This window comes from Hoplias malabaricus, chromosome 16 (assembly GCF_029633855.1).
Source record: "Hoplias malabaricus isolate fHopMal1 chromosome 16, fHopMal1.hap1, whole genome shotgun sequence".
In the NCBI taxonomy this organism is placed as follows: domain Eukaryota; kingdom Metazoa; phylum Chordata; class Actinopteri; order Characiformes; family Erythrinidae; genus Hoplias; species Hoplias malabaricus.
The window spans coordinates 5,512,482-5,539,650 of NC_089815.1; the positions used below are offsets into that span (position 1 = coordinate 5,512,482).

Sequence of the window (27,169 nt, forward strand, 5' to 3'; positions counted from 1 at the left end):
CCACAGGTAGTGATGGGATTGGAGGCCATTTTGGAAGAAGACTTGGATAACAAACCTCATGCCTCAGTCGTTACCAAGGATTCATCTCACACACTTGCCACGTCTGTCACTCCCTCACCTCCGTATGTGACCACTGGGTCTTGAACTCCAGGGAGTGAAGATCTGTTGCTGAACATTTAAGTATTAGAATTTGAAGGAGCCCAGCTTGTATTTGCAGTGTGCTGTTAAGTAAATATACTAGGCGCATGATAAATGGTTGATCAATGTGATTCAATTTTCAAATTCTCTCTCTCCTAACGTGAAACTAATCCAAGCCTTACAAATGCAGCCTGTCCAGATCAGACTGTGATTTTAAGTACCACACATTTCCAAACATTTGCAAACACCATGTTCACTGTGGCCTAGAGGGGTGTCCAGACAGGACAAACATCCACAGTAATTTCTTTCCATCTTTACCTGAGAAGACAAACCAACTCAATGAATCTGAACAGATCTGAAGCTGTCATGAGCATGTTACTGATGGAAGTCAAGACAAAAAAAAAACCACACAACTAGGCTTCGGAGCATATGAATGTGAACTCAACACAGGGTACATGGGCTGGTGCAGCAATGGTGGCGGCTCTGAGTGCGATGACACATGCAGGACACAACAGGACATGGCAAGACAGCCAAGGAGAGCGGTGAGGGAGAGGGGCAATGTAAAATAAGCAAAGACATGGCCATCTAAATATGTGTGTGCTGGTTGAGGGTTGTGTTGCACTGTCAAACTCCATCAGCTTCCACTCTCTGACTCTTTATGAAAAGGTCTTCCACTGTCACACCCACTTATAACAACTATTTACAGTTTTAAAACATTTCACCTCTCATTAGCATCTCAAGGAACAGGGAGTGCATTATTACACAGTGCAGATCCAGCCAGAGACCCAATCGGCCATTACACTGTGAAACTGGTGTGTTTTAAATGTAATCACTGCCTTATATAGATTAATAGAACAGTAGGTATCTTACATTTTGTTAACATGTTATTTGACATATTCTCTGTATGGTTCCTCTGAAAACCATAGTGGAGTTCTGACACGTTTCTGGTCTCGTACTCTATCACTTTATGTTAATATGCGAAAAAGGCTATCAGAGACTGGCAGCACAGACAAGAACATCTAGTACTGTGATTACTGATAAAGTCCCCCAAGTCTGACTTGCCCCAAAGCAATGGTCTGATAAATGTTAAACTTGAGAGTGTGTTATCTCTGCAAGGATAGCATGGAGACAGAGATGGAGACTGCTTTTTCACTTTGATGTAAATGAGACATTTTAATCAGACTATTATTACGGAATTTTATCACCATGTGAAGACTGTTCCTGATCCTTGCAATATGAAAAACGAGGACACTGGATTGATGCACTTAAGCCCTAAAAGCTACATGAGTGGTAATAGCACCCCCTTGTGGTGAATGGTCTTCCTGCTTATTGTGAGTGTGTGAGTGTGGAAAAACTATGCTATTATAAATATCTCTACATATTCACCACACACTGTCCATTCTTTCAGCTCCACTGCCCATACAGGAGCACATATGTTAGATGAGCTTACATCAGGCTTACATTAAATGCACATGGTTTATAGATGTAGAAAATGTAAAAATATAGTACAAATACAGTATATCCCTCTGCAAAACTGCTAGTGACCTGTATGCATGCTGTGAATGTAAAGGGAAGTGCACACAAACAGAACATGCTTCATATACAAAAGACAGGACTCCCATCTACACTATTATCTACAATAAACTCTGAACTGCAGGATTTTCAACTTTGATTCTTCTTCACAACTTCAAGGAAGGTCGTCATCTTTGTTCTGGTCTTTATGCAGCATATTTCAGTACATTGGTCGTCCACAGTATAACTCACATTTTTCTCGTTGTTCTGAAAAAATGAACACAGTATTACTGTAAATAAACTGTTCTTTTGAAAGCAAGGTTATTTAAAACATTGATTTACTTAATCACACAGGCAGGATATGCCCCCCCTCCCCGTCTAATTACTGCAAATTCCACAATCCACCCTCTAACAGGTGTCACCCAATCACACAACCCCACTACACTGGGGTGGGGTGTGGGGGGTTTCTTATGAGACATGAAATAAAGAGGAGAACACTTACTGCACAGATACTTGTACTGGTTAGCGTTGTGTTATTGAGTCTTTCAGTATAGTCTATTGATGTATTATTACCCTAGTACAACATTATCCTCCAGTGCAAAAAACTAAAGAAGCAAACCTCTCTCTCTCTCTCTCTCTCTCTCTCTCTCTCTCTCTCTCTCTCCTTTTATAGGTAGAACCATTGCAGCCTGAAGCTTTTGAACTCATGGCCAGATCTGACATTAATACTTCATGTGAAAAGAAGGAAAACTCCTCATTTGGCTTGGGGTTTGATTAAAAATGCATGCTCTCTTTCTTATGCAATGCTTTAGTTATTGATCATCGTGGACGATGCTGTGTCCTGTTCTCACCTTGCAGCAGTAGCTGTACCTCCTCTCTCTCCTCCACAGCCACCGGTCTCAGGATGAGTGCAAAGAAGATGGCCAGACCTACCACCTGTGGTTTCAACACATGTCCATCAATCACACAAATTATCAGGGTTATGTCATTGTCACTCAGGGAGAGACAGAGTCTGCAAAGTGTCTCACCTTCAGGGGCTGGATGATGAAAATACTCTGGAAGAGCGACAATGTGAGCGTGATCACCCACCGGATGGAGGACTCCTTGCCGTACTGAAAGCCATAGAGCAGGGTGAAGAAGGTCGAGACACCACTTATGCCTAGAAGAAGAGTCCATGCCACGAAGACGAACCACCAAGGCAGCTTACATCCTGTATTTTCCTTTTTTGCTGGTTTAGACACAGGGCTGAGGCAAAGAGAGTGAAAAATAACTACTTAATATAAACACAGATCAGCCATAAGATAGATACCACTTCTTTTTTTCTCCTCTCACGGTCCATTCTCTCAGCTCTGCTGACCATTAAGGAACACCTTGTAGTCCTAAAAGTAGACACTATCATATTTATGTTGCTCTGCGGTGGAATTGAAATTGTGCACACAGAAAAGGACTGTGTGTACGTATGTATTGTGTGAATGTGTTCATTATTTCAGCCTGACGCAAGAACTTGTAGAAAAGAGCAAAGGCATGAACAGAGCTGAGGAATGTGGGCGAGGAACAGATCAAAAAGCAAGTTCTGATTCTGTATACAGAAGACATAAAATGAATAAATGATGTGAGAAAATGGTGGCGAGAGAGGAGATAAGAGGGAGACAGACACAGGGAGTGACAGGAACAGTTTTTATATGAAAGCAGTATCAAACAATTTCAGACAAGTGATGTGAGGGAGTGAGGATTAAACAATTCAAATCAATAATTGAGATATTTAAAGAAATTACAAATAGAAAGTGGCAAATAATATTTATGAAAGTGATTGTTTATTAATTACATTCATTTTTTCATAAAGTGTATCCCACGCTACATTTATTCATTATCTGTAACCCTTATCCAGTTCAGGGTCGCGGTGGCTCCAGAGCCTACCTGGAATCATTGGGCACAAGGCGGGAATACACCCTGGAGGGGGTGCCAGTCCTTCACAGGGCATCACACACTTACACACACACATTTTTGAGTCGCCAATCCACCTACCAATGTGTGTTTTTGGACTGTGGGAGGAAACTTGAGCACCCGGAGGAAACCCACGAGGACACGGGGAGAACACACCACACTCCTCACAGACAGTCACCCAGAGGAAACCCACACAGACACAGGGAGAACACACCACACTCCTCACAGACAGTCACCCGGAGGAAACCCACACAGACACAGGGAGAACACACCACACTCCTCACAGACAGTCACCCGGAGCAGGAATCGAACCCACAACCTCCAGATCCCTGAAGCTGTGTGACACCACCTGCTGCACCAACATGCCGCCCAATCCCACGCTACATGAAGAATCAAATTGCTTCATAATCTCTGAATGAAGCAGTTCATGCTCCATAGAGGAGGTCCAACATAACCAAGGAGGCCGTGTTTAAACTTAAAGATTCAGGGAAGATCTGATCTATCAGATCATAAGGTGTCAGTGCTGTTTTATAGCATAAAGAGTAAACATGGGAGAAATATTTACTATATTCCAATATACCCAAACAAATAAACAAACAGATTCCTGACCTCTGTACAGTGTTGCTGGTAAACACCACCTCAGCATTCTTCAGAATCAGGTGCACAGTGTTGATGGCCTGCTGCTGCTCCTCAGTGTTGGGGAAAGCCTTCTCTCCAGCATGCTCCAGCAGCAGAGAGAGATGGCACATGCAGTAAAACAGGAAGCGGCTGCATTGGACCCACAGTGGGTCAGGGTCACTCTCCCCTTATTGGACACAGAAGAGAGTTATTACTTGTAATAGTTAAAGTGTTTATGGCTGTGACATAACAAGCATGACAAATTAAAAATGGGGCATTTTTGTAGTTTAGCCTCCAAATGTGGACTTTAATGGTATATTTACAAACATTTGAACCACATTTTACATCATAGTACAAGCCGACTCATCATGATCTTTATCAAAAATAGACCAAATTCTTTTAGCATCTGTTTGTATTCTCTGGTGAAAATGTCAGTGCGTTCTGCTTTAAGATGTTAATACATCAGAGCATCGTGGAAGCCGAATGGCTGTTAGAGACAGAGGTACCTTGCATAATCTTAACAACTTCTTGCACTTCATTTAGAGCTGAGAAAAACTCTGCACTTGACTCAAGCTTCTGCTGCTTTACCACCACTTGACATTTGGGATTTTTGCTGAGCAGATTCATCATGTCTTCCGTGTCCTAAAGGACAGAAAATATAAAGCCTTGCATAAGACCTTGGTTGCTGAGAAGAAGTGGAGGTTTTCACAACTGCACACATATGGCTTTTAGAAATGTATTCCTGTAAAAGCCACTACGCAAGTGCCCAAGGTCATATTAGCAAAAGAATTTCTTCTTAAGAGAGTGAGGGTGCAACAATAACACAGTGGTGATGTAAAGGACCTTGAGAATCGTCTGCATGGAAACAGCCGGAGGTTTGCTGCTGTAGCTGGTCGTAGGCTTCTCCTGAACAGGAGGAATGCGAGGCTTGATGTTGCGGAATATGGTGACGATAAGGATGTTGATGGGGAACATGAGCAAAGCGCTCTCCACCGCCACCATGAGCTGTTGCCAAGTGAGAGAATAAGAGCCTGCGCAAAAGAAGAGATTGTTAAGAACTAATACTCATTTGCTTCATTTACATCTTATTTTAAATGTGAAGCAGATAATACAACTAGCTTGTGACTCATTCACTCACTCACATATAATAAAACGTTCTACAAAGGGCGCTATTCAGTGTTTTGACACTGTGTTGTTGTAAGGTTTGTACCTTCACATGTAACATTTTTGAAAACAAAAAGAGACGAGACATTTTATTACATTTTAAAGCACCATATTAAAGGGGTTCAATGCTGTGCTTATGCAATACTGCATTTGCAAAATGTTAGATACTCTCCATACAAGCTTGGGAAATATTACTGGGCTGAATCACAATTCAATTAGAAGCAAGGTGTCCCCATAATTCTGAAGAGAAATATATGTATACATTGTCAACTTCGCATGACTTGGAGCACCCTGATATTGCACAGTGGCATATGAAAGTCAAGGGTATGGGATTATGGGATAAGCACTTTGATGTTGACTGCTGCAGGACAGGCTCTCTGACCTATCTTGATGATGACGGGAGAATCCGTGTTAGTAGGAATATTCCAGAACATGATGTTGATGGCCATGGTGCACAGCAGCAGGGACATGCAGCAAGACACTCTCTGAACACGGGTGAAGGGGCTGTGCCTCGGTGGGTCCACGATTGACATCCAAATGTGCTCGTCTCGGAATCCAGTGGACGTCCGAGCTTGGAAAATATAGCTGTTGTGAATCACAGGAAAATTCAGTCAACAATTTTTAAGGTACCGAAGCAAACTGCAGTGTTAGCATTGAATGGAGTTCTCATGCTTTAGCTACTTGACAACGTTTTAGGTTACAGTAGTGATTGGTACAGGGTAGTGGCTAAAACTGCCTTTCAAAATGCAAGTTAGGGTTTGATTCCCAGCTCAGGCAGGAACAGCACCCTGTTGTAATGTTCTTAGTTTTGTGTTCTGTTCTGTATTGTTTCTTGTTTGTGCTCCCCTTGTCATGTGATTGTTCCCCCTGTCTTGTGTCAGCTTCCTGCTTGTTCCCCAGTCATGTGATACCCTTACCTTGTGTTTCTGGTGTCATGTGTCTTAATTAGTGTCCAGGTTTTTCTTGTTTGTGTTGTCTTTATGTAGTTCCTGTCAGTGTTTACTGGTTGTGGGTCATTGTATGTATGTTGATGTGGTTGTATGTATGCATTCTGTGCTTCATGTCTCTGTCTTGCCAAATTATATCTAGTTCTATGTTTATAACTTTGCCCTGTGTTTAGCCACTTTGTTCTGTTTAGTCCTTGTTTAGGGTTTAACCTTGTTTATTGTTTAGCCCTTGTGTTTAGCATTTAGCCTCTGTGTTTAGCGCTCGTGTTTAGCGTGTAGCCTCTGTGTTTAGCGCTTGTGTTTAGCGTTTAGCCTCTGTGTTTAGCGTTTAGCCTCTGTGTTTAGCTTCCCTCTGTCTAGTGTCCTTTTGGTTATTGTTAATAAAGTCTCCTGCACTTACCTTTTTCCCTCACTACTTGACCACTCCTACACAACCCAGATTGTTACACCTGTACTGTTAAAAATGGGCAAAATGCTTAACTCTGCACTGGCATATCTACATATGAGCAAAATCTGGACCTACATAAAATCATCCATATAATTAGGTGACTTTGTAACTTCTAAAAATGTAATTATATGGTCTGAACATCACGTTTAATTTCTAGGTTATTTACCCAAAACTGGCAATCTCGTTCTTCTTAGCTGGGTTGAAAGTCATTTTACAAGTGCCGTCACTTTTGGGTTTCAGCCAGGTGGAACATAAGAAGTGCCAGACTTTTCGAGACTGTAAGTCCTGCACTGTCACTCTCTTCAGATACCTGTTGGAATACACACACAAACACTTATGATTAGACTGCCCAACCAATCTCCTATGTGCAAAGAGAAGAGATAAGGAGAAAAAATAGGAAAAAATAGACTTATGGGCAATGATATAATTACAAATCAGTGGTTCTCTTTATATGCATAGAGTAGAAATGTATATATGAATTACTGATAACGTAACATATACTAATTAAATGTATGAGTATGATGTCGTATCCAAAAGTGTGTGAAAATATGCCTTTGTAAACATCTTTTATAATTGAGTGAGTTCTGCTCCATGGTCCTGGGGTTGTAGGTATCTGCCTCAGGTCACTGTCTGTGAGTTTGGTGTGTTCTCCCTGTGTCTGCGTGGGTTTCCTTTGAGTGGTCTGCTTTCTTTCCATAATCAATAAAAAAAGATTTTAAAAATAGTTACTTAATGTGAATACGTATTCAAAGGCATATTGAAACGCTGACCAGTCTGGGTGTCCCCCAGAGTTGTCGTGCCAGAGTTTTATGTTCTGCAGCTCTCCCAGACAGAATGGGGTGCTGAGCAGGAACAGGTCCACTCCTCCCTGCTCAAACACTGGCTTGTCTTGGTCAGACAGATGATGGGCCTCTGTTTGCCCGTCAGTGCCCTCTAGGGTTATCATAACCTGCCGAATATAAACAAAGAATATTTACAGTCATATGCAAAGTTTTGATTTGATCATCTATCATCAGTGTCTGAACTCACTAATGCACTCGTTGGTAAATGCAATCGAATCCTCACAGAAACATGCAAAATTCTAGTCTACAGACTTCATAGTGTTTTCTTATAAAGTGAAACATCATTAATCTAGTCAGAATATGTTATATTTCTCATTGCGAGATTATTCTAAATATGTTATAAGGTTTCATTCCAGTTCAAATTCTGTTCTGCTGGACTCACCTTGGCAGAAGTGCCTGCATCTCTGCGATGTCCAGTCTGTATGTTCAGCATGTAGTTGTAATGGGCACAGGGATGGTTGTCCTCTAGCAGGGTCATCTTCCTCTGTACCACAGATACATATCTGTATTCAGGGTATGTATGTGTGTTTATGGTGCAGCAGTATGGAGATGTTTATTGAGGATGTGCCTGTTGTGTTGGTGGTCTGTACCGTTCTGAGGGCTCTCCGGTCTGCATACCACGCCCACATCACGATGATCAGATACAGTAGATAGAAGACACTGAGAACAGCCACCACAACATAGTTCTGTTTGACTGTGGCAAAGAGGGCTGCAGTTTTGGACAGGTCCAGTTGATTAGGCATCACGAAGAAGGAGCTCCCATAGAAAGTGTTGTGGTTACATAAACATTGGGTCATGTTGGGAAGTGATTTTGGGCCAACCTGAATGACAGAGGATACAAACAAATCAAAATGCAGATACATCTTCAGAGATACACTTCATGGACAAAAGTATTGGGACACATACACATTACATCTACAGGAATATTATGTATCATCCCATTCTAAATCCATGGGCATAAATATGGATTTGGTCCTTCCTTTGCAGCTATAAAAGCTTCCAAATATCTGTGAAGAATTTCTACAAGACTTGTCTGTGAGAACGTTTGCTCGTTCATCCAGATGAGCATTTGTAATATCTGACACTGATGTTGGGGGGAGGACCTGTGTCACAGTCTCCATTCTAGTTCCTCCCAAAGGTGTTTGATGAGAGTAAAGTTAGGGCTCTGTGTGGGCCAGTCAAGTTCCTCCACACCAAACTGTCCAAAACATACCTTGCTTCGCGCACAGGGGCACAGTCATGTTGGAATATTTACATTTACATTGAACGAAACACTTGAATACAATGATTAAGTGGTGTATCCCAATATTTTTGTCCATATAGTGTTTTCTTCTGAGCATGACATGAGAAAGGCTGCCAGGCCACAGCTGATATGCTAAGATTGCTTACCGTGCAGCCTGCTATGCTCCATTGGTTTTGATCTGTGTCCCAATACACGCATTTGAAGTTCAGAAAGTAGACAGAGAGTGTGAGGGTTTGGCTTGAAGTGTAGTTAATAGGTGTTATGTTCACATACCAGGTCCCGTTAATGCCCCCCAACATCTCTGGTGTGACCAGCCAGCGGTAATCATCTGTTTCACAGGTTAACAACAGAACAAGGAAACAACATGTCAAAAACATTCCCATCCTGGGAATTTCACTCTTGGGCTAAACTGGTGTGTGCCAAATAGGTGAGTATATGGAAACATGCTAGTTTTTGTTGTAGCTCAAAAACAGCAAGTTAAAAACAAGCCATTTTACAGCTTGGTTTCCATATAAGGACTACAGTAACTCCACTGGAGTAAATGGTACATTTAGCACTTTTTATATTCTTTTGTTATTACTCTTTTATGTTTTACAATGATATTGACCCTTTAAAGTTCTTTACCATCGCCTGTGAGGATGGTGGTTTGCTGAGCACTGCTGGTGTTTGTCTGATAAGTCTGAGACAGCAGCAACTGGAGGGATATGTTCTGGTCAGGCCTTGCAGAAACGATGACAGTGGAGCTTACATCAGAGATATTGAAGGACGCGATGACAGCAAAGCCTTGGTTCAAGGACATATCCATCACTGTGGGATCTAGAGCTTCAGGACGAGGCAGAAATATCTGCAGAGAGAGAGAGAGAGAGAGAGAGAATTAAATGTACACACCATTCTCATGTATCCTCAGATTAACCCTTGCTGGGTTATAATATACAAATTCATAAGCTGTAATAAATGTGTGGCACACCTCGATGGGCTCTGAGAGATTTTTGAGCTTAATATCAGACGTATCATTCTTCAGTAACAGACTGCAAACACTTCCAGTGATGCTTTCATTTGACGAATCACTCAGTGGATTCACATTAAAGTCAAACAACTACGAGACAGAAAAAAGATATTAAATAAACTATATTAGCACTCATTTTATTTAGTGTCATGCCGTAACTTGCTCATACCCTTGAATTATTGGGTATTACACAGTCACACAGTCACTCACATACTCACACCAGTGGACAGTTTCACACAGCCAATCTAACACCTAACCCAATCCACCTAACACAATGTTTAAAGATTGTGAGGGAGTCCGGATAAATCGAAATGATTTGTTTTTGTTTATTTAATTGTTTCCCCTTTCCTCTATAAGTTTTAACATATTTCTGAACTATATTTAACATATTTTCCTTTGCCATTGTCCTTCTACGTGAAAGTGGATTATTGAATATCTGATCTCTACAATAACACCTCCTGAAAGTGAATATGCTGTTTAAAATCATTATTTGTGTCTTGAAATGAAATAAATGAAAGGTTATCTCTGACATTTGGACAGTTCTGTATCTGATAAGATGCCTAATGTGTGTAGATACCATGAAGTGTTTACAATAAACTGGCAAGGTAAGGGACCGTCTGCACCGTGGTCATCCCACCTCCAGAGGGAGACCACGCTCCAGGCCTCCTAGTAATTAGCCCAAGTGAGAACAGCTGGTGCTGATACTTCATAAGCCCTTCGCATTGCTTTCTCAGTGCGCGGCCTTGAGTTTATTCTGAATAAAACCACGCCGGTAATTTGGTGTTGCTTGCTAAAAGGAGTCCTTTTGCTTTTTCAAAACCTTGAGTTATTGGGAGTATTCTCCTGTTGGGAATTTTGTCTCACTGATTTGCTTTCTCCTTTTACTAGAAGAAAAAAAAATCCCGCCTTTGTTGGGTTCTCCTTCCTTTGTTCCCTTTGTTGTGAGGTCTCCAGTGGGGTTTTCAGCTGCTTGTCACATAATTCCTACTACGCGCGGGTGGCCGAATCCTGCACTAACCACTGTCTGGTTTTTGTTTATTCTTTACGTCTTTTCACTGAGTTTTCCCATTTTGTCTGTTTCTGTCCCATTCTAATTTCCCTTTTATTTCATTCCAATGATGTTTTAATTTTTGTCTGTCCCCCTCTCCCGGGATTAATAATTCTAGTCACAAGCACTACTTCCTCCTGCATAGTACAGTGGTTCTCGCACCTAAACAGCTCCGATACGATTCCCACTGTGCAAAGCATTCATATCCAACACTCGAGTCTTTCCTGTTAGTAAATTCTACCAGGACTGCTCTCAGACTCTCCCCTGTAGATAGAGGTCAGTTCAGATGCTCTGGAAAGATCACTTGTTAGAAACTGATAAAGCAATGTCACACCTGAATATTAATTGGGCCAGTGGACAGCTGTGACTTCATTGTAGTAAAAGATGGAAACCGGATATAAGGGCCATTATCCGTTGACCCAATGACCTCATTGTTGATATCTTTTGGTTCCTGTCTGTAGAAGAAAACAAAGGTTTAAATGATGAAGCCTCGAGGACAGCTTTTACAGAACAGTACTGTTTCACACAATGTCAATTCCTTCTAGCAGCTAATGGGTTAGAAAAGATTCCTGTAGTTTGTGTTTAATGTAAGACTCTGACCAGAACACAACATGATCTCAAGACATTTGAAACATAATGAAAGCTTGAATAAAAACAAACAAATCCATAATTAATCAGTTTTTTACTGTTTGAATTAATTGCATATGCCAGCACCTACTTGATAGCATAAAGTGTGCCAGTTGGAAGCTTCAAGACCAACATGTTTGTCACTAAATTCAACCTCAGGGAACTGATCTCCTGATAGATCTTGGATGCAATCATCAGCAGGTCCTCAAACTGTTTTTATCAGAGAACATATAACAGACGACAGCAGCAAGTACAGGCCGTGAGGGTATACTTTACTGAACTCTGCAAGTATTCTTGGGCATGTCATAGCACATTCCACAGATTAGCTAAGCTTTGGCTAGTGGGGTATAAAGATCTCCGGCACTGGATTGTGTAAAGCTATCTTTATTATGTCTTTCTATGTGTATTCAATGTATTTTCTTATTCCTACAAATGGCAATAAAGCAGAATTGAACTTAAATTTTTTCTTACTTGTTGAGGGGCATCACGTCGCTGGTCACACTGCTCCAGAGCGTACAGCAGCATTCCCCCAGTGCAGTTAACAATGAAGTCCAGGGTACTGTTAGTAAAACCCACTTTTATCCCATTATACAGGCTTTTGAGGTACTGGAGCTACCAGGTAAAGTGGAAAAGAGAACATCTGCATGTGTTAATCCAAAAATACGATCTGGTTCAACTCAAACATTAAAATGAATTAGTGTTGCTAGCTGCTGTTTATTTAAAAAAATTACAACCTATTGATGTTGTCATTTATTTGTCAAGTAATTTTAGCTGTTTGCACAATGTTAGTGTTCTTGTGAACTTCTATTTGATTTCTTAGCTTTGAAAATGGGAGAACTGTGAAGCCACTGCACTGCCCAGATACAACTATGTAATTGCTTTAATTGTATAATTTCTAAATGAACATTTGATAGTAAACGCTCCAAAAATAAGAATGCATTAACATGGGTCACCATTCCATCATGTGAGATCTGCAAAGGTTGAGTTTCCAGCATGGTCAAAGTTTGCTGTGCAACCTGAGAAATAAACCATAACATTAAATGAGCAGTGGGAAAAAGATTAAGTAACTTATAGCAAAATATTGGGACAGTGAAAATGTAAACAGAAATCAGTTGTAAATCCAGTCTGTATTGAAACAAAACAGTGCACAGACAAAGTTTGTATGTAAATATAAAATTATTCTGGATGTTTTTCCACACCACAAACCTGAATTGGAAAAGCGTTTGCAGACAATGAATGTTCCAAAAAAGCCAGGAAAGGGTCAGTTTTAGACTAAAAACATTACTGAATTTCTTAATAAACATCTTAAATCTGGCATGGAAGTCTCTGCAGTGCATAATATCATCAGAATATTCTAATGTCTATTTGTAAATTAACAGAATGCATTAAAACCTGCAGTATGTGTTTACCAGCTGTTTAACACACTGACCCAAGCCTTTTGGAGGTGAGGCTTGTATAATACCATTTCAAAAATCCCACATATCTCACCTGGAGAAGACCATTTATATTTGGTATTTTGTTTTCCATATTAGTTAGGAGATTAGTTACTGCAAAGGAGAGAGAGAGAGAGAGAGAGAGAGAGAGAGAGAGAGAGAGAGAGAGAGATGAATGTCTCAGTAGTGAGTATATGGTATGTAATCCTACTGTATCATATAATTCTGACTCACTTTCTTGGTCCTGATCTATGCTCCTCCGGTCTCTGGAACTTGCAGAAATATTTATTTGTATTTCCAGATCTGAGAGTAAATCAGTGTTTAAACTGATAGTTACACACATATGCACACTACACATGCGATATACAGTACAATACTATAGGCAAGGTGTTTGCCCTGTCCCACAAAGGTGTGCAAGGTCACATCATTTGTAAAAAAGGCACATCTTCTGTTTATTTGGTAAATGTAACATAGCAGTGAAAAAATAAGTGTACGCTAGCAAAAAAACTCACTGATTCTACACTCACTGTCCACTGTATGTGCACTTTGTAGTTCTATATTGAAAGGGGGCAATCAAAGTATGCAGAACAGATGGACCTCAGTCTGCAATTGTACAACTACAAAGTGCTCATATATGGTCAGTGTAGCTGAGAGAATGAACAGTGAGTGTAGAAATGAGGAGGTTGTATTAATGTTGTTTGTCGCTCATAGGAATATTATAAACTGTTAGCTGTTTTTTATGCAAACTAATTTCTGACATTTGAAGAAAAAATATAAAATAACTCAATTAAGTTGCAATGTCAAAATTGAGATTAAGTCATAATTATGAGAGGACAATCATTTAATTATGATTTTGCATCTCATAATTGACTGTGCCCTTTTTTTATTATTATTATTTAATGACAGAAATTGGCTTCCATAGGTTTGTAGATAACTCCTCTCACAGGAGAATTCATCATCTTTAACGTGTACACTAATAGAGAAAATTACAGAATCTCAGAAGATACTTTGGACAAGTGTCCAAAATTTTTAGCTATATTGTCTTTATTTTGTAGACAACTGAACACGGACTCTAAATTCAGATTAAGAAAATGTATTTATTTATTTACCTAGTGTGCACAGGTAACCCAATGCCAGGTCGCAATTGGGTGTGGTCACCAGCTGGAATGGGTCCAGAATTAAATAGGTGCAAAACAGGGGATTAATAGTTGTGTTCTCATCAGCTTTGTTCTCATTACTGCTACTAAGGGATAAACCTGTGTATTTACAACATAAAAAAATCACAACATAATTACCTGCAGGCAAAAACATTGGCTACATATTTGCATTCAGTGAGGTTTTTTGAAACCCAACAGTGCAGCAGTGGTTAAGGAAACAGATATGCTTTTACTTGCACAGCCCACAAACTCCACTCTGTCCCAGTACCATTTATTTTTATTTATTTATTTTTACACAATTGTATGTATGAATCTGAACTACACTATAAATAATTGTTAACAACAATTGTTGACTCCCTCACTACTTTTTTCAAAATAACTTGTAAACCAATGTGTACTTTTAGAGTATTTTTATATAATGCTGATAATGGAATATAAACGTTAACTTGAGTACAAATAAATCACTTGTATTGATTTCAACAATTTGTTCAAATTTGTTCTCTGGAATTTTAGAGAACATAGGGCCAAATTGCTTTGATTAATTTAGTTATGCATATTCAAGATAGTTGACATTAGCTGGTCACTCGTTCTTTGTTTTTAAAGATAACCCCTAGGCATGCAAACTGTTCTATTTAATAGGGTAATGAATTACCTTCAATATAGCATCTTTAAAAAGAGATAATGTGTGTTAGAGGGATGATACCATTCCCTACTTAAATGGTTATGAATATTATAAATGAAAGTATTACATGATTTTTGTGGCAAAAAAGAGAAACCCAAAAAAATACATCTACATTTCTGAGGCAGTCTCAGTAGATCCAGACATGGCTTTTATATTTCAAATGGGTACTTTTTGAATGTATAACACTATCTAGCTGATGAACACAGGAGAAGCAAGAAAGGAAGGTTCGAGAACTTATTTTCTACTCACCACTAAAAGGATTTGTATTGTACAGTCCCATCAACCCCTCGCCAACCCACCATCCTTGAAACGCAGGTTGGACTTCTGCAGTTAAATTCAGCAAAAACTCCTTAATTTTGCAGTTCACAGATGTGAGAAGTTGGCCACCTCGCTGTCCACACGCATCCTTTGCCTGGGACCAAGTCGTTGGCTCTTCTGCCAGTTCATAGCACTTATTACCCAGATAGCATTTGGCCTGATCTCTGAAATCATATGTTTGGCCCTCACTGTTTTTGCTGCAAGGTTCAGCGTATGCCAGCAGTAGAAAAGCCCCTGAAATCCAGCAATAAATGCATATTTGCCTTAAGAAAGCCATGGTCGAAAAAGTTGAAATGTAAACCTCACATTCAGGGAAGACTCTGGGGTCAGGGAAACAGGCAGTCTCTGTCCATCTTAGGCAAATTCAGCAACACTCTGTGAAAACAGTGAATGTGAGCTAACTTCATTAGGAAAATAAAAGCAGAAACTCAAACTACATGCAAAGTCTTGACTTTAGTTTCAGCTGTAGAAACAGAAGGATAGGGGCAATTATTTTAGCTTGTTCTAAATAAGGCACACTTTGGTATTTTACAGATTCAGTGACGTTTTGTCTGAGAAATTATTTATCACCATAGTCTAGTGGTCAGCATATAAGGAATTTAACCATAACACACATGTCCATGGCTGTTGCTTTACCGGTTCATCAAAACCCTTTTACTTAAAAACAATTTAACATGATAGTGTAACAGAGTATTTATAACTTAGTACAAATTAACTCAACTAAACGTACTCTTTATTTGTAATACTATTAATACTATTTATGTATACACTCTGCCAGTTCATAATGTTTTAGTACTTTTAAGGCACTTTTGCCTAATACTACTGTTTTTTCTTGTTGTTTTGTTATACTCTTAAATCATAAAGATGTAATGAAGAACTAAAGTGATGCAAAACGGTATGAATGCCACCTTTTAACGGATTTGTTGATATACAAACCATTCAGTCGCACACATTGTGTGACTATGATCTATAGATCGGCAAAACGGTAATCGCGAGATTTGTATCGCGAGATTTGTAAGTGACACGAGGTTCTCAGGAAGTGTTTGCAGCGCTTATAGCGGGAAAGAGCATGGCGACGCAGCTGAAGGTAACTTAAACAGTGCTGGGTATTTTTTCACAGAAATATTCGTTCATGTGTTTCATTCACACTTAAGTAACAGCCGTTTTAAAAGCCATTGTTACTCGGCGGTAATTAGCAAGTATCGAAGTAGTTTGAAATGTTTAACCATATCTCAGACCCTATGTAGAGCACTATCTATATTGTTTGTGAAATAAGATGTTATGTACTTAATTAGTGCATGGTATGGACAATGGAAAGCTGTTTATGAAGGGAACCATATTTGATTTAGCCTCAGGATATATAATTTTTCATTCATCTATTCAATTATATATATAAAAGCAATATTATAACGTATAATAATGACTTCAGCATCAACCAGCAGAGGAGCATTGTTCCAGGTGCTGTTTTTTCCCTCTGTTTGGATATTTTCAATCAAAAGTTCAATAAGAAAGTGATGAGTAAACAAATGGCAACATAAATACTCCCACAATCACCAAAATCACACAACTCAAATGAAATAAATAGCTTAAATATGAGTTAACTAAATATGAATGTGTAAAATACCAGACAACATGTAGTTGAGTAACAGTCACTAAGTCAGTATCTCATGCAGCTGGTCAATATTCTTCTCTGATGTATTGGTCAGCAGTTGCAGACCAGCACCAGAGCTTTGTGAGCAAGAAGAGATAATGAAAGATCCATACACTACTGACCTATGGATGTTGAAATGGAGATTTTTTTTCTGTGTGAAGGAATGGTCCAGGATTCTCCCTGTCGTCTTGTCTTTAAAGGAAAAAACATACGGAGCCCTGCTCATCCAACATTTCTTTTGAAATTAAGCATGTTATCAGGGAGATTACTCTCATATGCTAGAGTAACATCCTTTACTGTTCAAGGAAGGGACATGTGTGTTGTGAGAGTTTGATAGCATTCAGCTCCAAGAGCATTAGCATTGTGTGTGTCAGGAAGTGATGTTGGATTATAAGTTCTAGATAAGAGGTGCAGGAATGCATTTTGGTGTTCTCCTTCAAGCACATTGAGTTGCTAGCAGCAATTTAAAAAAAGAGAGTAACTATTGATACAGAAAAAGCCTGTGATAGACTCCCCCTTCCCAGAGTTGTGAAAGTGGGTAAAAATGTTGTTCCAAACTTTCACCGATTTGGAATGTGAAATATTTGAGATTAAGATGGACAGACCTGGAACACTTGCAGTGCATTTAGTCTGAATCACCCTGCTCTTCCTCACACAGGCACGTCTGAAAGACGCGGTGAAGGTGTTGGGCTTTGGAAGTGGTGTGTTCCTGGGTTACCTCACTGCATCTGGAGATGAACGTTTCTATGCCAGCGCTCTCATGCCTGTTCTGAGGAATCTGGTGGGAGCAGAGTTGGCTCACGTAATGTCTGTGCGTCTCCTCAGTCTTGGCATTGTGCCCTGGAACCGCTACCAGGATCCTGCCTCACTGGTCAGTGTCCAGTAAATTTAATTTATACCGTTTATTTCCATTTTTACTTGGATCACTGTGTTCTCTTTAAATTGGGTTTGATTGGTAAATGAAGTTAGTACTTCAATGGTATCAGGTGTTTTGGAGAAAGTTGAAATATGCTTTAATCACTGCACAACAGCACTGAGGAATTTAGATTCTTTATTTAACCCCTCTGTGACAGTGGTGTCTCTCACTCTCAACCATACTAGTGATGGGGCAGCAAACACACACACCAAGAGAAGTGGGCATCCACCTCTGTGTTCAGGGCTATGTTGGCGTTTGGGTGCCTCACTCAAGGACACTTTGGGTATTGTTGATGGAGGAGTAAGCTCTGTTTCTTCACTACCCCACCCCCATTTTTCCTCAGGATCAAACCACCGTATTTTTGGTAGTTCCAAACCTGCTTTTTTGGCATGTCTGTCCCACACTGTTTGATTTGAGTGATATGTGTTTGGAATAGAGGTGATTAGGTTGTTTAACAGTAAGCTATTTTTCAGAAAATTGCATAATTCAGCCATTGCAGAGTTATATTGCCAGGGAATCACTTTACTGCAATATATTAAATATGCGTTGGAGCAAAGTGATATTACATAAAGGCCTAACATTTAAATATATGGCACCCTGTATCTGTTAAAGAATCCACTGACTCTTTTAATTTTACCAGGAGGTGAAAGTGATGGGTCAGAGATTCACAAACCCTGTTGGGATGGCAGCAGGCTTCGATAAAGATGGCGAGGCAGTGGATGCTCTCTATCGGCTGGGCTTTGGCTTTGTGGAGGTGGGCACGATCACTCCTAAACCACAGGAGGGAAACCCCAAGCCTCGTGTGTTCAGACTTGTAGCTGACCAGGCTGTCATTAATAGGTATGCTGATATTTAACATTTCATAGATATGATATGGTGAAGTTTTATTTTATTTATTTTCTGGAGGTTCTTTCATCTGATTCTCTGCTTGTTTTTAAATTGAGAATCTGATTTTGCAAAGTGGGTGACAGGGTAGCGCTAGAGGTAGGGGCTCTGTTATACAGCTCCAGGGTCTCTGGGTACTGTTTATCCTTGCCCCTTGTCATTGTCTGTCTGGAGTTGAGTGTGTCCGCGTGAGTTTCCTCTGGATGCTGGTGTCCTCCCACAATCCAAAAATACGTGTCAAATTGCTCATCGGTGTGAGTGCATGATGACTTGTGATGGACTGGCACCCTGTGCAGGATGTAGTTCATACTATGTGTCAAAGAATTCCAGGTCGGTTCTTGATCCACCATGACCCAGATCTGGATGAAGTGGTTACAGAAATTAATTAAATAATTTGGCAGACAATCATGGTGCGAATTCAAAGCTGTTGATGTGTAGATCCTAGCTGTGACAGGCCTTTTATATGAATGTAATTGGTATTGTAGTATTTTTGGCCATGTTTGTCTGCTGAAGCTCAAAGCTGTAAAATGAACTAACAGTGGACAATACATGCAATCAGTTTTCTTCTGTTTCCACTATTTTCGTAAGCCAAATGAGGGTACAACTTATGTAAATTAGATGCAAGCTCTGAATAGTTCTGTGATGTTTAGAAATTGGCCAGTGGGTTTTACTAATGTCTGATCCAGGCACTTTTTGACAGACAAATGAATAGCAAAACACAGACTTTATTGCTGCAGTCTGTGGCTTGCATTAAAATTCAAAACTGTGACGTTCTTTGATTCTCTCTACAAATCACTATCGGCCAATAGAGTGAATCTCGAGTAGCAATCCTTAAAAATGAGCTCTCTCCACTTGAAAGTAAATGAGTGCTGTGTGTGAATGCTCAAGGTTTTGAATGTCAAATTCTTTTTTGAATATGCATCATGCATAGCATTTGAAAGTCATCCTGTCTTTCACCCTGTCAAACTCTCTCTCGCTTGCTCTCGCTCTCTCTCTGTAGATTCTTATAGCTCTTATAGACAGTGCCATGCAAAAGGGACAGAACACCCATTTATTTATTTTTTATGGCGGTGTAAAAATTTTATTCATTCATTCATTATCTGTAACCCTTATCCAGTTCAGGGTCACGGTGGGTCCAGTGGAATCATTGGGCCCCAGGTGGCAGTGCACCCTGGAGGGGGCGCCAGTCCTTCACAGGGCAACACACATTCACTCACACACTCACGGACACTTTTGAGTCGCCAATCCACCTACCAATGTGTGTTTTCGGACTGTGGGAGGAAACCGGAGCACCCGGAGGAAACCCACGCAGACACAGGGAGAACACACCACACTCCTCACAGACAGTCACCCGGAGCGGGAATCGAACCCACAACCTCCAGGTCCCTGGAGCTGTGTGACTGCGACACTACCTGCTGCATCACTGTGCCGCCCAAAAAATTGTATTTTAAAATTAAAATTTTGTTAGTGCTTTTTACCACTGGTGCTGTCATAAAAAAGATTTGAGTCCTAGTACAAGTTAGTAAGATGAGGCAACACATGCTCACACATTAGTGATTAGGGGCAGTGAACACTCACTCACACCCTCTACGCCTGGGCAGCATTTTGGGGATTAGTTGCTTTGCCAGTTGTGGGGATTGAACCAGCAACCTTCTCTAAACATTAGGCTGTAGCTCTGCTCAGTGAAAGAAAACTTGAGGGGAACCAGCCCATCATCAACTGATAATTTTTTGCAAACTGACACCTGTCTCCCAGAAGGAACTGAAGCTTGCAAATACAGGGCCAAGAGTGCCATTTTTATGTATTTATGCCACAACATTAAAATGAAATCTTTTTTTTCAGGGTCTATAACGTAAGACAACGGATGCCACACCAGTGTAGATTTTTAATGCCTGAAAATTGTCGCTGTCCAAATAAAAACATCATAACTTTACAGGAGCTGGGAAAAAAACATAACTTTCAATGGTCAAAAGTCAATTTAAAAAGATTTTCCAAGCGATTTTGGAGCATTTCTGTTGTTCTGTTCATCATGAAACATTCACACAATATGAAGGACGGCTGCTGTGTTGACGTAGATATATAAAAATCCACATTAATTGGGGAAAGGCGTATAACTACAGACCCAGTCCCCTCTGCTAACCTAAAAAAAAAAGAAAAGAAAAATAGCAGTAATCACTACCCTGTTTCCCTTGATTGAACCAGGAGAAAAATGTGGAGAATAATGTTATATAAATAATTGGCCCCTACCTCTACATTTCCTTTTAAACAACTAAATAAATAGACATGCATTTAAAATGAGATGAGGCTACAGCGTACATAATAAAGTTGAACAAACAAATCGCAACAGCCAGCTGAATTATGACTTTTTTTTTTTTTACATCAGCACATCAGCATCCTGTCTGATATTAAAGTGATTTTTTTTTTCCCATTTAATTACTGCGCCCTGTGAAGGACCCTCCAGGGTGTATTCCCGCCTTGCGCCCAATGATTCCAGGTAGGCTCTGGACCCCCCGCGACCCTGAACTGGATAAGCGCTTACAGATAATGAATGAATGAATGAATTTAATTACTGCTTTCTCCCACAATTTAACAGCAAACAAAATATTGTTAAATAGATGTCAGTTCGATTACTCATTAATAGGAATCTTGGAGTGACTTGTATGCTCCTAAATCACACGCACAAAACCATGTGAGAAACGTGAGTCGAACTCAGTCAGACACGAGACACACACGAGATCAAAGGGAAAAAAAGACTGCACTTATTACATCCTGCTTTTCATGAACAGAGATGTTTACCTTGGGAAACTTAGATGGGCATTAGATACATTCAGAGGGAGATGGTCAACAAAATAGTAATGAGTAACGTAGGACCAAACTGAGGTATTGATCTGCATTTCCATGTGGTAATGTTGATCTTTGTCAACTGGTATATTAATTACTGATATTGACACTAACACTGTTTCAGATATGGATTCAACAGCTGTGGCCTGTTGGCTGTTCAGGAGAGATTAAAAGCCAGAGCAGGCGTTCAGTCGGAACTCACAAGAGGTAAAATTTTCTGTCCTCCTGCTTTGCTTGTGTTACTCTGGCTCTAATGGCTGTCTTGGCTTGTGCAGGATGAAATTGCAATCAAGGATGTTTAGTTGCTGTAAACACCACAAGCTTTGACTTGGAATGGAGCCACATCAGTCACTCTACTTCATTTCTCCTGTTAAATTAGCATCAGTGAGAAAAACAAGCTTTCTCCCTCTCTGCTAAGCACCTGTTATAATTCCTTTTGCTCTGTTTTTCTTCCCAGTCATTTGAATGAGCCCCTGTCTGTCTTACAGCACCATGTGACTCCTCTGTAATGGCACTATTGTGTTTTCTCAGCCGGCAAAGTGCTCGGCATCAACCTCGGGAAAAACAAGCTCTCCCCTGATGCCGTAGCTGATTACCTGGAGGGCGTGCGGACTCTTGGGCCTCTCGCAGATTACTTGGTGGTCAATGTCAGTAGCCCCAACACCCCTGGCCTCAGGAACCTCCAGGGCAAGGAAGAACTGCGCCATCTCCTGGAGAAGGTAGAACACAGTCTTGGTCCTCAGTACCAGAACACAGCTGGCAATTACTCTGTGTGGCAGCTGGAGGTTGCGTTGCTTGTTTCTTGTCACGCAGCATGTTGTATAAAGCATAATTTTTTTCCTCCTTGTGATGTAACTGAACAACTGTGGTTGTGCATGCATTTTCTGGCATGTGCGAAGTTCTCAGGAGTGCTTTGTAAAGTGGAAGAAAATGAGTGGAAATGGGTTTACACAAGAATAAGCATTATGTAAAAGGGGACATATGAAAAAAGTCACTTTTACAGTACATGTGTACATTAAGTACGGATCTGGAGTGTGTACCCAATCACATAATGCAAAATAAAACCACCCCGTCTATTTTGTCCCTTTCTGACACCAAGTGCAGAGACTTTAGGGCTGTACCACCTACCCGTGTTTTTAATCACCTGTGACTTCACCTGGGTTGTTTATATGAGAGCACAAACACAGCATTAAACCATGTAATACACACAATGTGAGGGGAGAAGTGAGATGAGATCAGATATAAGAACACCAAGCAAAAGCAGCTTAAATAAGAGTATTTTGTCTGTAAATGGCTTGTCCTTTAAAGAAGCAGGTGCTGAAATAGGCCGTTCTGAACTGGGATGTTTAGACGGGAGAATGGGGCTTCGTTGTTGATATTTTGACCAGAGCATGTCTGGAGAATTTCATTAAGACCCAAGAAATGTGTGGAGAACAGGTAGAATATGTCCCCTTCACAGGTTTCTCACTGTATTTATTGGTACCAATCTGCCAAGTTCGAATTAAGATAACTGAAGGCTCTTGGTTTGAAAGGACAAGTCTAAATTGCCACATTGACCATGAGAAGTAGAAAATATCATTCTTTGACTAAAATGATCTCTGTCTATTTCTTTGAAACACTAAAGCATGGTTGCTCTATGCTTGTGTGTGTGTGTTAATGTTTGTATGTGGATATGTACAAAGGTCCTGAAAGAACGTGACTCTTTGGAAGAAAAGAACCGGCCACCAGTTATGGTGAAAATCGCCCCGGACCTCTCAGAACAGGACAAACAGGATATTGCTGAGGTCATAACTGAGGTCAGTCATGGTTTAAGGAATGGTACTATAATTTAATAAAGAAAATGTATTACATATGATTGTTTTTTTTTTTTAAGCTTGGTGTGGATGGCTTAATAGTCTCCAACACTACCATATCCAGACCTGAGACGCTACAGGACCCCAACAGGAATGAGATTGGAGGGCTCAGTGGTCAGCCTCTCAAAGAGATGTCCACTCAGGTGGTGCGGGAGATGTACTCTTTGACAAAAGGTAAGAGCCAGAGCATTCTTAAGGTGATTGTAGCCATAAGATTGATGTGTTTTAATCTGATATGGATTACTTGAATGATTCTGGGGTAAGTGGCCTTTTGAGATGGACTTAACTCAGAGCTTCCTCTGAAATGGTAGTTCTAAAACAATGTTGAACTTACAACAAAGCAATGTAATGAATGCAGCGAACCTACAACAAGAACCCTGGCTTTAAAATGGCGCACAGCTCGACACGGCCCCTTTTGGTGAGTCATATTAAGTATGTCAATGAAATGTCGGTGTATAATTTTTTAATGTTAGTTGGGGTTTGGGTAATCTGAATAATGGAAGTCCAACCTTTTTTTCTAGTTATTTATTTATATATTTTTTTCTCCTCGCATTGGTAAGACTTTAGGCTAGTCCTTATATATTCCCGTGCCATATATTTTGTAAATGTTATGCTACTTTTCGTTTAATACTGGTATAAGTATTTTTGCTTCCTTTAACTCCACTGGTAAAAAGTTGGGGTTAATTTGGCTTAAGCTGAAAATGTTTATTTTTATATGTTTTATATTTACGTTTATATATTGTTATATTTTATGAGGTGGCGCAGCAGGTAGTTTCGCAGTCACACAGCTCCAGGGACCTGGGGTTGAGGGTTTGAATTTGATGTGTCTGAGTGGGTTTCCCACAGGTGCTCCGGTTTTCCACCCACTGCCCAAAAATATGGCCTTTTAAAATGACCTGGAACATGAGGAACAAGGAGACTAGTCTGTCTGGTTCACCCTGAAATTTTAAACATGGCTAAATACAAGAGAAGGGCCCTCCCTGTGCAATAGGACCTGGTTCTTACAGGGACTACCAAAATATTTGATTGGATTTTATTGAAAAGAATAAATATTGGTTGCTACAGTTGATAGTAAAAAAAAAGATGCTTCATGAGCCAGCTCCAGTTATGAATCAGTGAGAACTGCAGCTTGTGTTTTTCCTTGGGTGTAGGGAAGGTGCCCATTATTGGAGTGGGCGGAGTAGCCAGTGGTCAAGATGCTTTGGATAAGATCCGTGCTGGAGCCTCGCTGGTTCAGCTGTACACAGCGCTGGTGTACCAGGGACCTCCTGTCGTCAGCAAGATCAAGAGGGAACTACATGAGCTTTTAACGTGAGTACACCCTGTCTATCTGTGTCCCTTATCAGTATGAGCTTCTGGTCTGAAATCTGTGGGAGTCAGTAAATGTGTACACTTCCAACTCACAGTCATTTCTGCTTTGATTCAGACAGAAAACCTATTAATTTAGGGATTGATATCTCATATCATTGCATATGAAATATTGCATTTATCTATTTTCTTTTTCTTTTTGCAGGGCACAAGGATTCAGTAACGTATCGGAAGCCGTGGGTGCGGACCACAGGACTTTGAAAGGTGTGGCACAATTGCCAACTGCTCAGAAAAACCAGCCCTCAAGAGTGTAAATCCTCACCAGTGGCAGGGAATTAGGCCTTACAGCACTGCCAGTCTGGTGCACAATGTACAACATTTACTGGAAACCTTTTGAAGGAGCATTCCTGGCCAGCAGCAGAGTGAAGGACCTGGGTTAGACACATTTCTCCTGAGGTGATTAGATCTGTGGATGCACCAGTCACGTGTTCCTGACTCTATAGAAAAGATTTGCTAAGAGGAATTGATCGCTGCATAGACTTCAGGGAAAACATCAGCTCAATATTTAATGTGGGGGGGAAATGTTTTGATCTGATGTGACTGCCTGTCTAAACAAAGCCTTCTTGTGAGTTTTGTGAGGAATTTCAGAAAAACACAAGAAAAGAGACAAGGTTTAAGAACCTTATCTCCCAGAAAATTGAACAAATTATTATTATTATTATTATTTTTCCCTAAACGGTGTTGTCTTGTCTGTTGTGCATTCTTTATCATCTGAAATAATGAAAATGTGGCTTTTTGCTTCATTTTTGGATAGTCACCATGGTTTGTAATGTGACGTTCACTTGCCCACACTATGTCCATACGTTTGTTGACATCCCTTCAAATTAGTGATTTGAAGGTGGACTCATTGACGGGGCGATTTCTCGCCATGGTAGAGTATTGCCAACAGAATTGGGCACCAAATATTGATTAGACTTGTATAAGAGCTCCAGGATTGAATTGTGGAGTGTTGATGCACCTTCTATTGCCTCTGGGTCCAGTGTGTGTTATGTGACTGAATACACTAAAGGCCCTAAAGCAGTATTTCTGTATTTATATTCTTAGAAGACTAGTGTTTTTTCTGACAATTGCACTCAATTATTACTGGACGCATTTATGCACTCTTATCTCTGTAATGAGACTAATTTATAGCTGTGTTAATTTGAATGCAGCAGCAATGAAATCCTCATATTTTAAAGAGCACATCATCGCTTTTTCTCTCTTGAACGTGTCGATAATAAAGTTATGTAATCCACGTTGGCTTCAGACACCCTTTACATCAAGTCAATTACTGTAAATCCTCTTTCAGCCCTGCTTATGCAGATCTGAAAGCAATTTCCAGAGTTGCGTCCCATCTCTTCCACAGTGATTGGTCTTTTACAGACTGAGAAAATAGTGTTATTTATAAGATTTCACACTGTCTGTTTTTTTTAGTGAGGCAGGAAGACCACCTCCCAACCTGCTTCCTTCGTTTTCTTTCTGGAGATGCACGTAGCTGTTTTCACAAATAGCCCACTGTAACTGAAAAACTTCAGCAGGCGTTTCTCTGAAGGACACGCCATTGTCCATTTCTACGCCTCTAAATCCTGATTGTTACTGGTTTCCAGGGGGTCGGCGGGTCACTAAAGCCCATGGAGAGTGGACACAGGCCATTAAATACCTCTCTGCCTCAAGCAAGTTTTGATGGATTGGGTCTCAAAGGTGGACAGACACTAGCTTTGTACACTGAGCTGTGATTGGTCATTTATTATGTAATTACTAAATAATACATAATTATATAAGAACAGAGGGGATGACCTCAGGAGATTGCCTTCCAACGCTTTGTTAGCTTTTTAAGTGTAACCTTACTGCAGTAATGTGCTGCTGTTACATATTTTGAAAAGCACAACTTACATTCCTCCCAAATGTCTAGGCATGTCTTCAAATCATTATTATGATGGAGGAAATGATTGACAGAAATGGCTCCTCGTGAAAGAAGGGAAAACTAAAAACCACAGTTAGCATCTATTAGTTAACTACATTGTCTCCTTATAAAAGTACTGACATCGGCTCCTTTAAAAGCTACGATAGCTTTTCAATTTGTGCATCTGGAGCCTGTTAACCCAACAAATGTGAAATAAGACAACTCATTTTTTTCTAGGCTGCCTATATCAGAAAAATGTATATGAGAGATTCTGATTTAGTGCTGTATTTTATGCCAGTTGCAGGGTGTAGTATTGTCCCGCCTCCTCTACTGAATATCTTCAATCACGGTACTGGACCCATGTTTATGTGAGAGTACAAAGCTGAGGTTAAACTGTACCAAATAAGCACATCAAGCACAGAGAAATAACAGAACAGTACTGATTAAAAAGTGAAAAATAAAAATAGAAGAAAGAGAACAAGTGATAATGGCTAAAATGCTGAGCCTCTCCTAGCTCTTCACTGCTGTGTGCTCGGGTTAGGGTGAACAGCCGGTCTTTCTCATTTAAAGAAACAGGTACTGAAACCAGTCATTCTGAACATGGCTGATTAGACAGAGGAGAAATGTGCTGTGGTGTTTGATCCTT

At 40.2% G+C, this 27,169-nt stretch overlaps 2 protein-coding genes across 2 annotated transcripts; one reads left to right on the plus strand and one right to left on the minus strand.

The window, feature by feature from the left end:
• Window positions 1-1,649: 1,649 nt before the first annotated feature.
• Window positions 1,650-13,064, minus strand: LOC136672065 (polycystin-1-like protein 2). Its single transcript, XM_066648007.1, has 19 exons — window positions 13,026-13,064; window positions 12,491-12,553; window positions 12,009-12,149; window positions 11,629-11,747; window positions 11,245-11,365; window positions 9,824-9,952; window positions 9,481-9,700; window positions 9,003-9,184; window positions 8,204-8,434; window positions 7,996-8,097; window positions 7,542-7,720; window positions 6,938-7,081; window positions 5,759-5,961; window positions 5,056-5,243; window positions 4,719-4,854; window positions 4,204-4,399; window positions 2,679-2,895; window positions 2,502-2,586; window positions 1,650-1,917 (listed from the first exon to the last, which is right to left on the minus strand). Exons 1-19 carry the CDS (start codon window positions 13,062-13,064, stop codon window positions 1,871-1,873), a joined length of 2,742 nt encoding a protein of 913 aa, XP_066504104.1. The 3' UTR covers window positions 1,650-1,870.
• Window positions 13,065-16,162: 3,098 nt separating this feature from the next.
• On the plus strand, window positions 16,163-25,868 carry dhodh (dihydroorotate dehydrogenase). The gene is made up of 9 exons (XM_066647878.1): window positions 16,163-16,214; window positions 17,437-17,649; window positions 18,335-18,534; window positions 21,545-21,627; window positions 21,952-22,139; window positions 23,103-23,216; window positions 23,294-23,447; window positions 24,425-24,584; window positions 24,787-25,868. The coding sequence occupies exons 1-9, from the start codon at window positions 16,197-16,199 to the stop codon at window positions 24,893-24,895; spliced, it is 1,239 nt and encodes a 412-aa protein (XP_066503975.1). The 5' UTR covers window positions 16,163-16,196; the 3' UTR covers window positions 24,896-25,868.
• The last annotated feature ends 1,301 nt before the right edge of the window (window positions 25,869-27,169 follow it).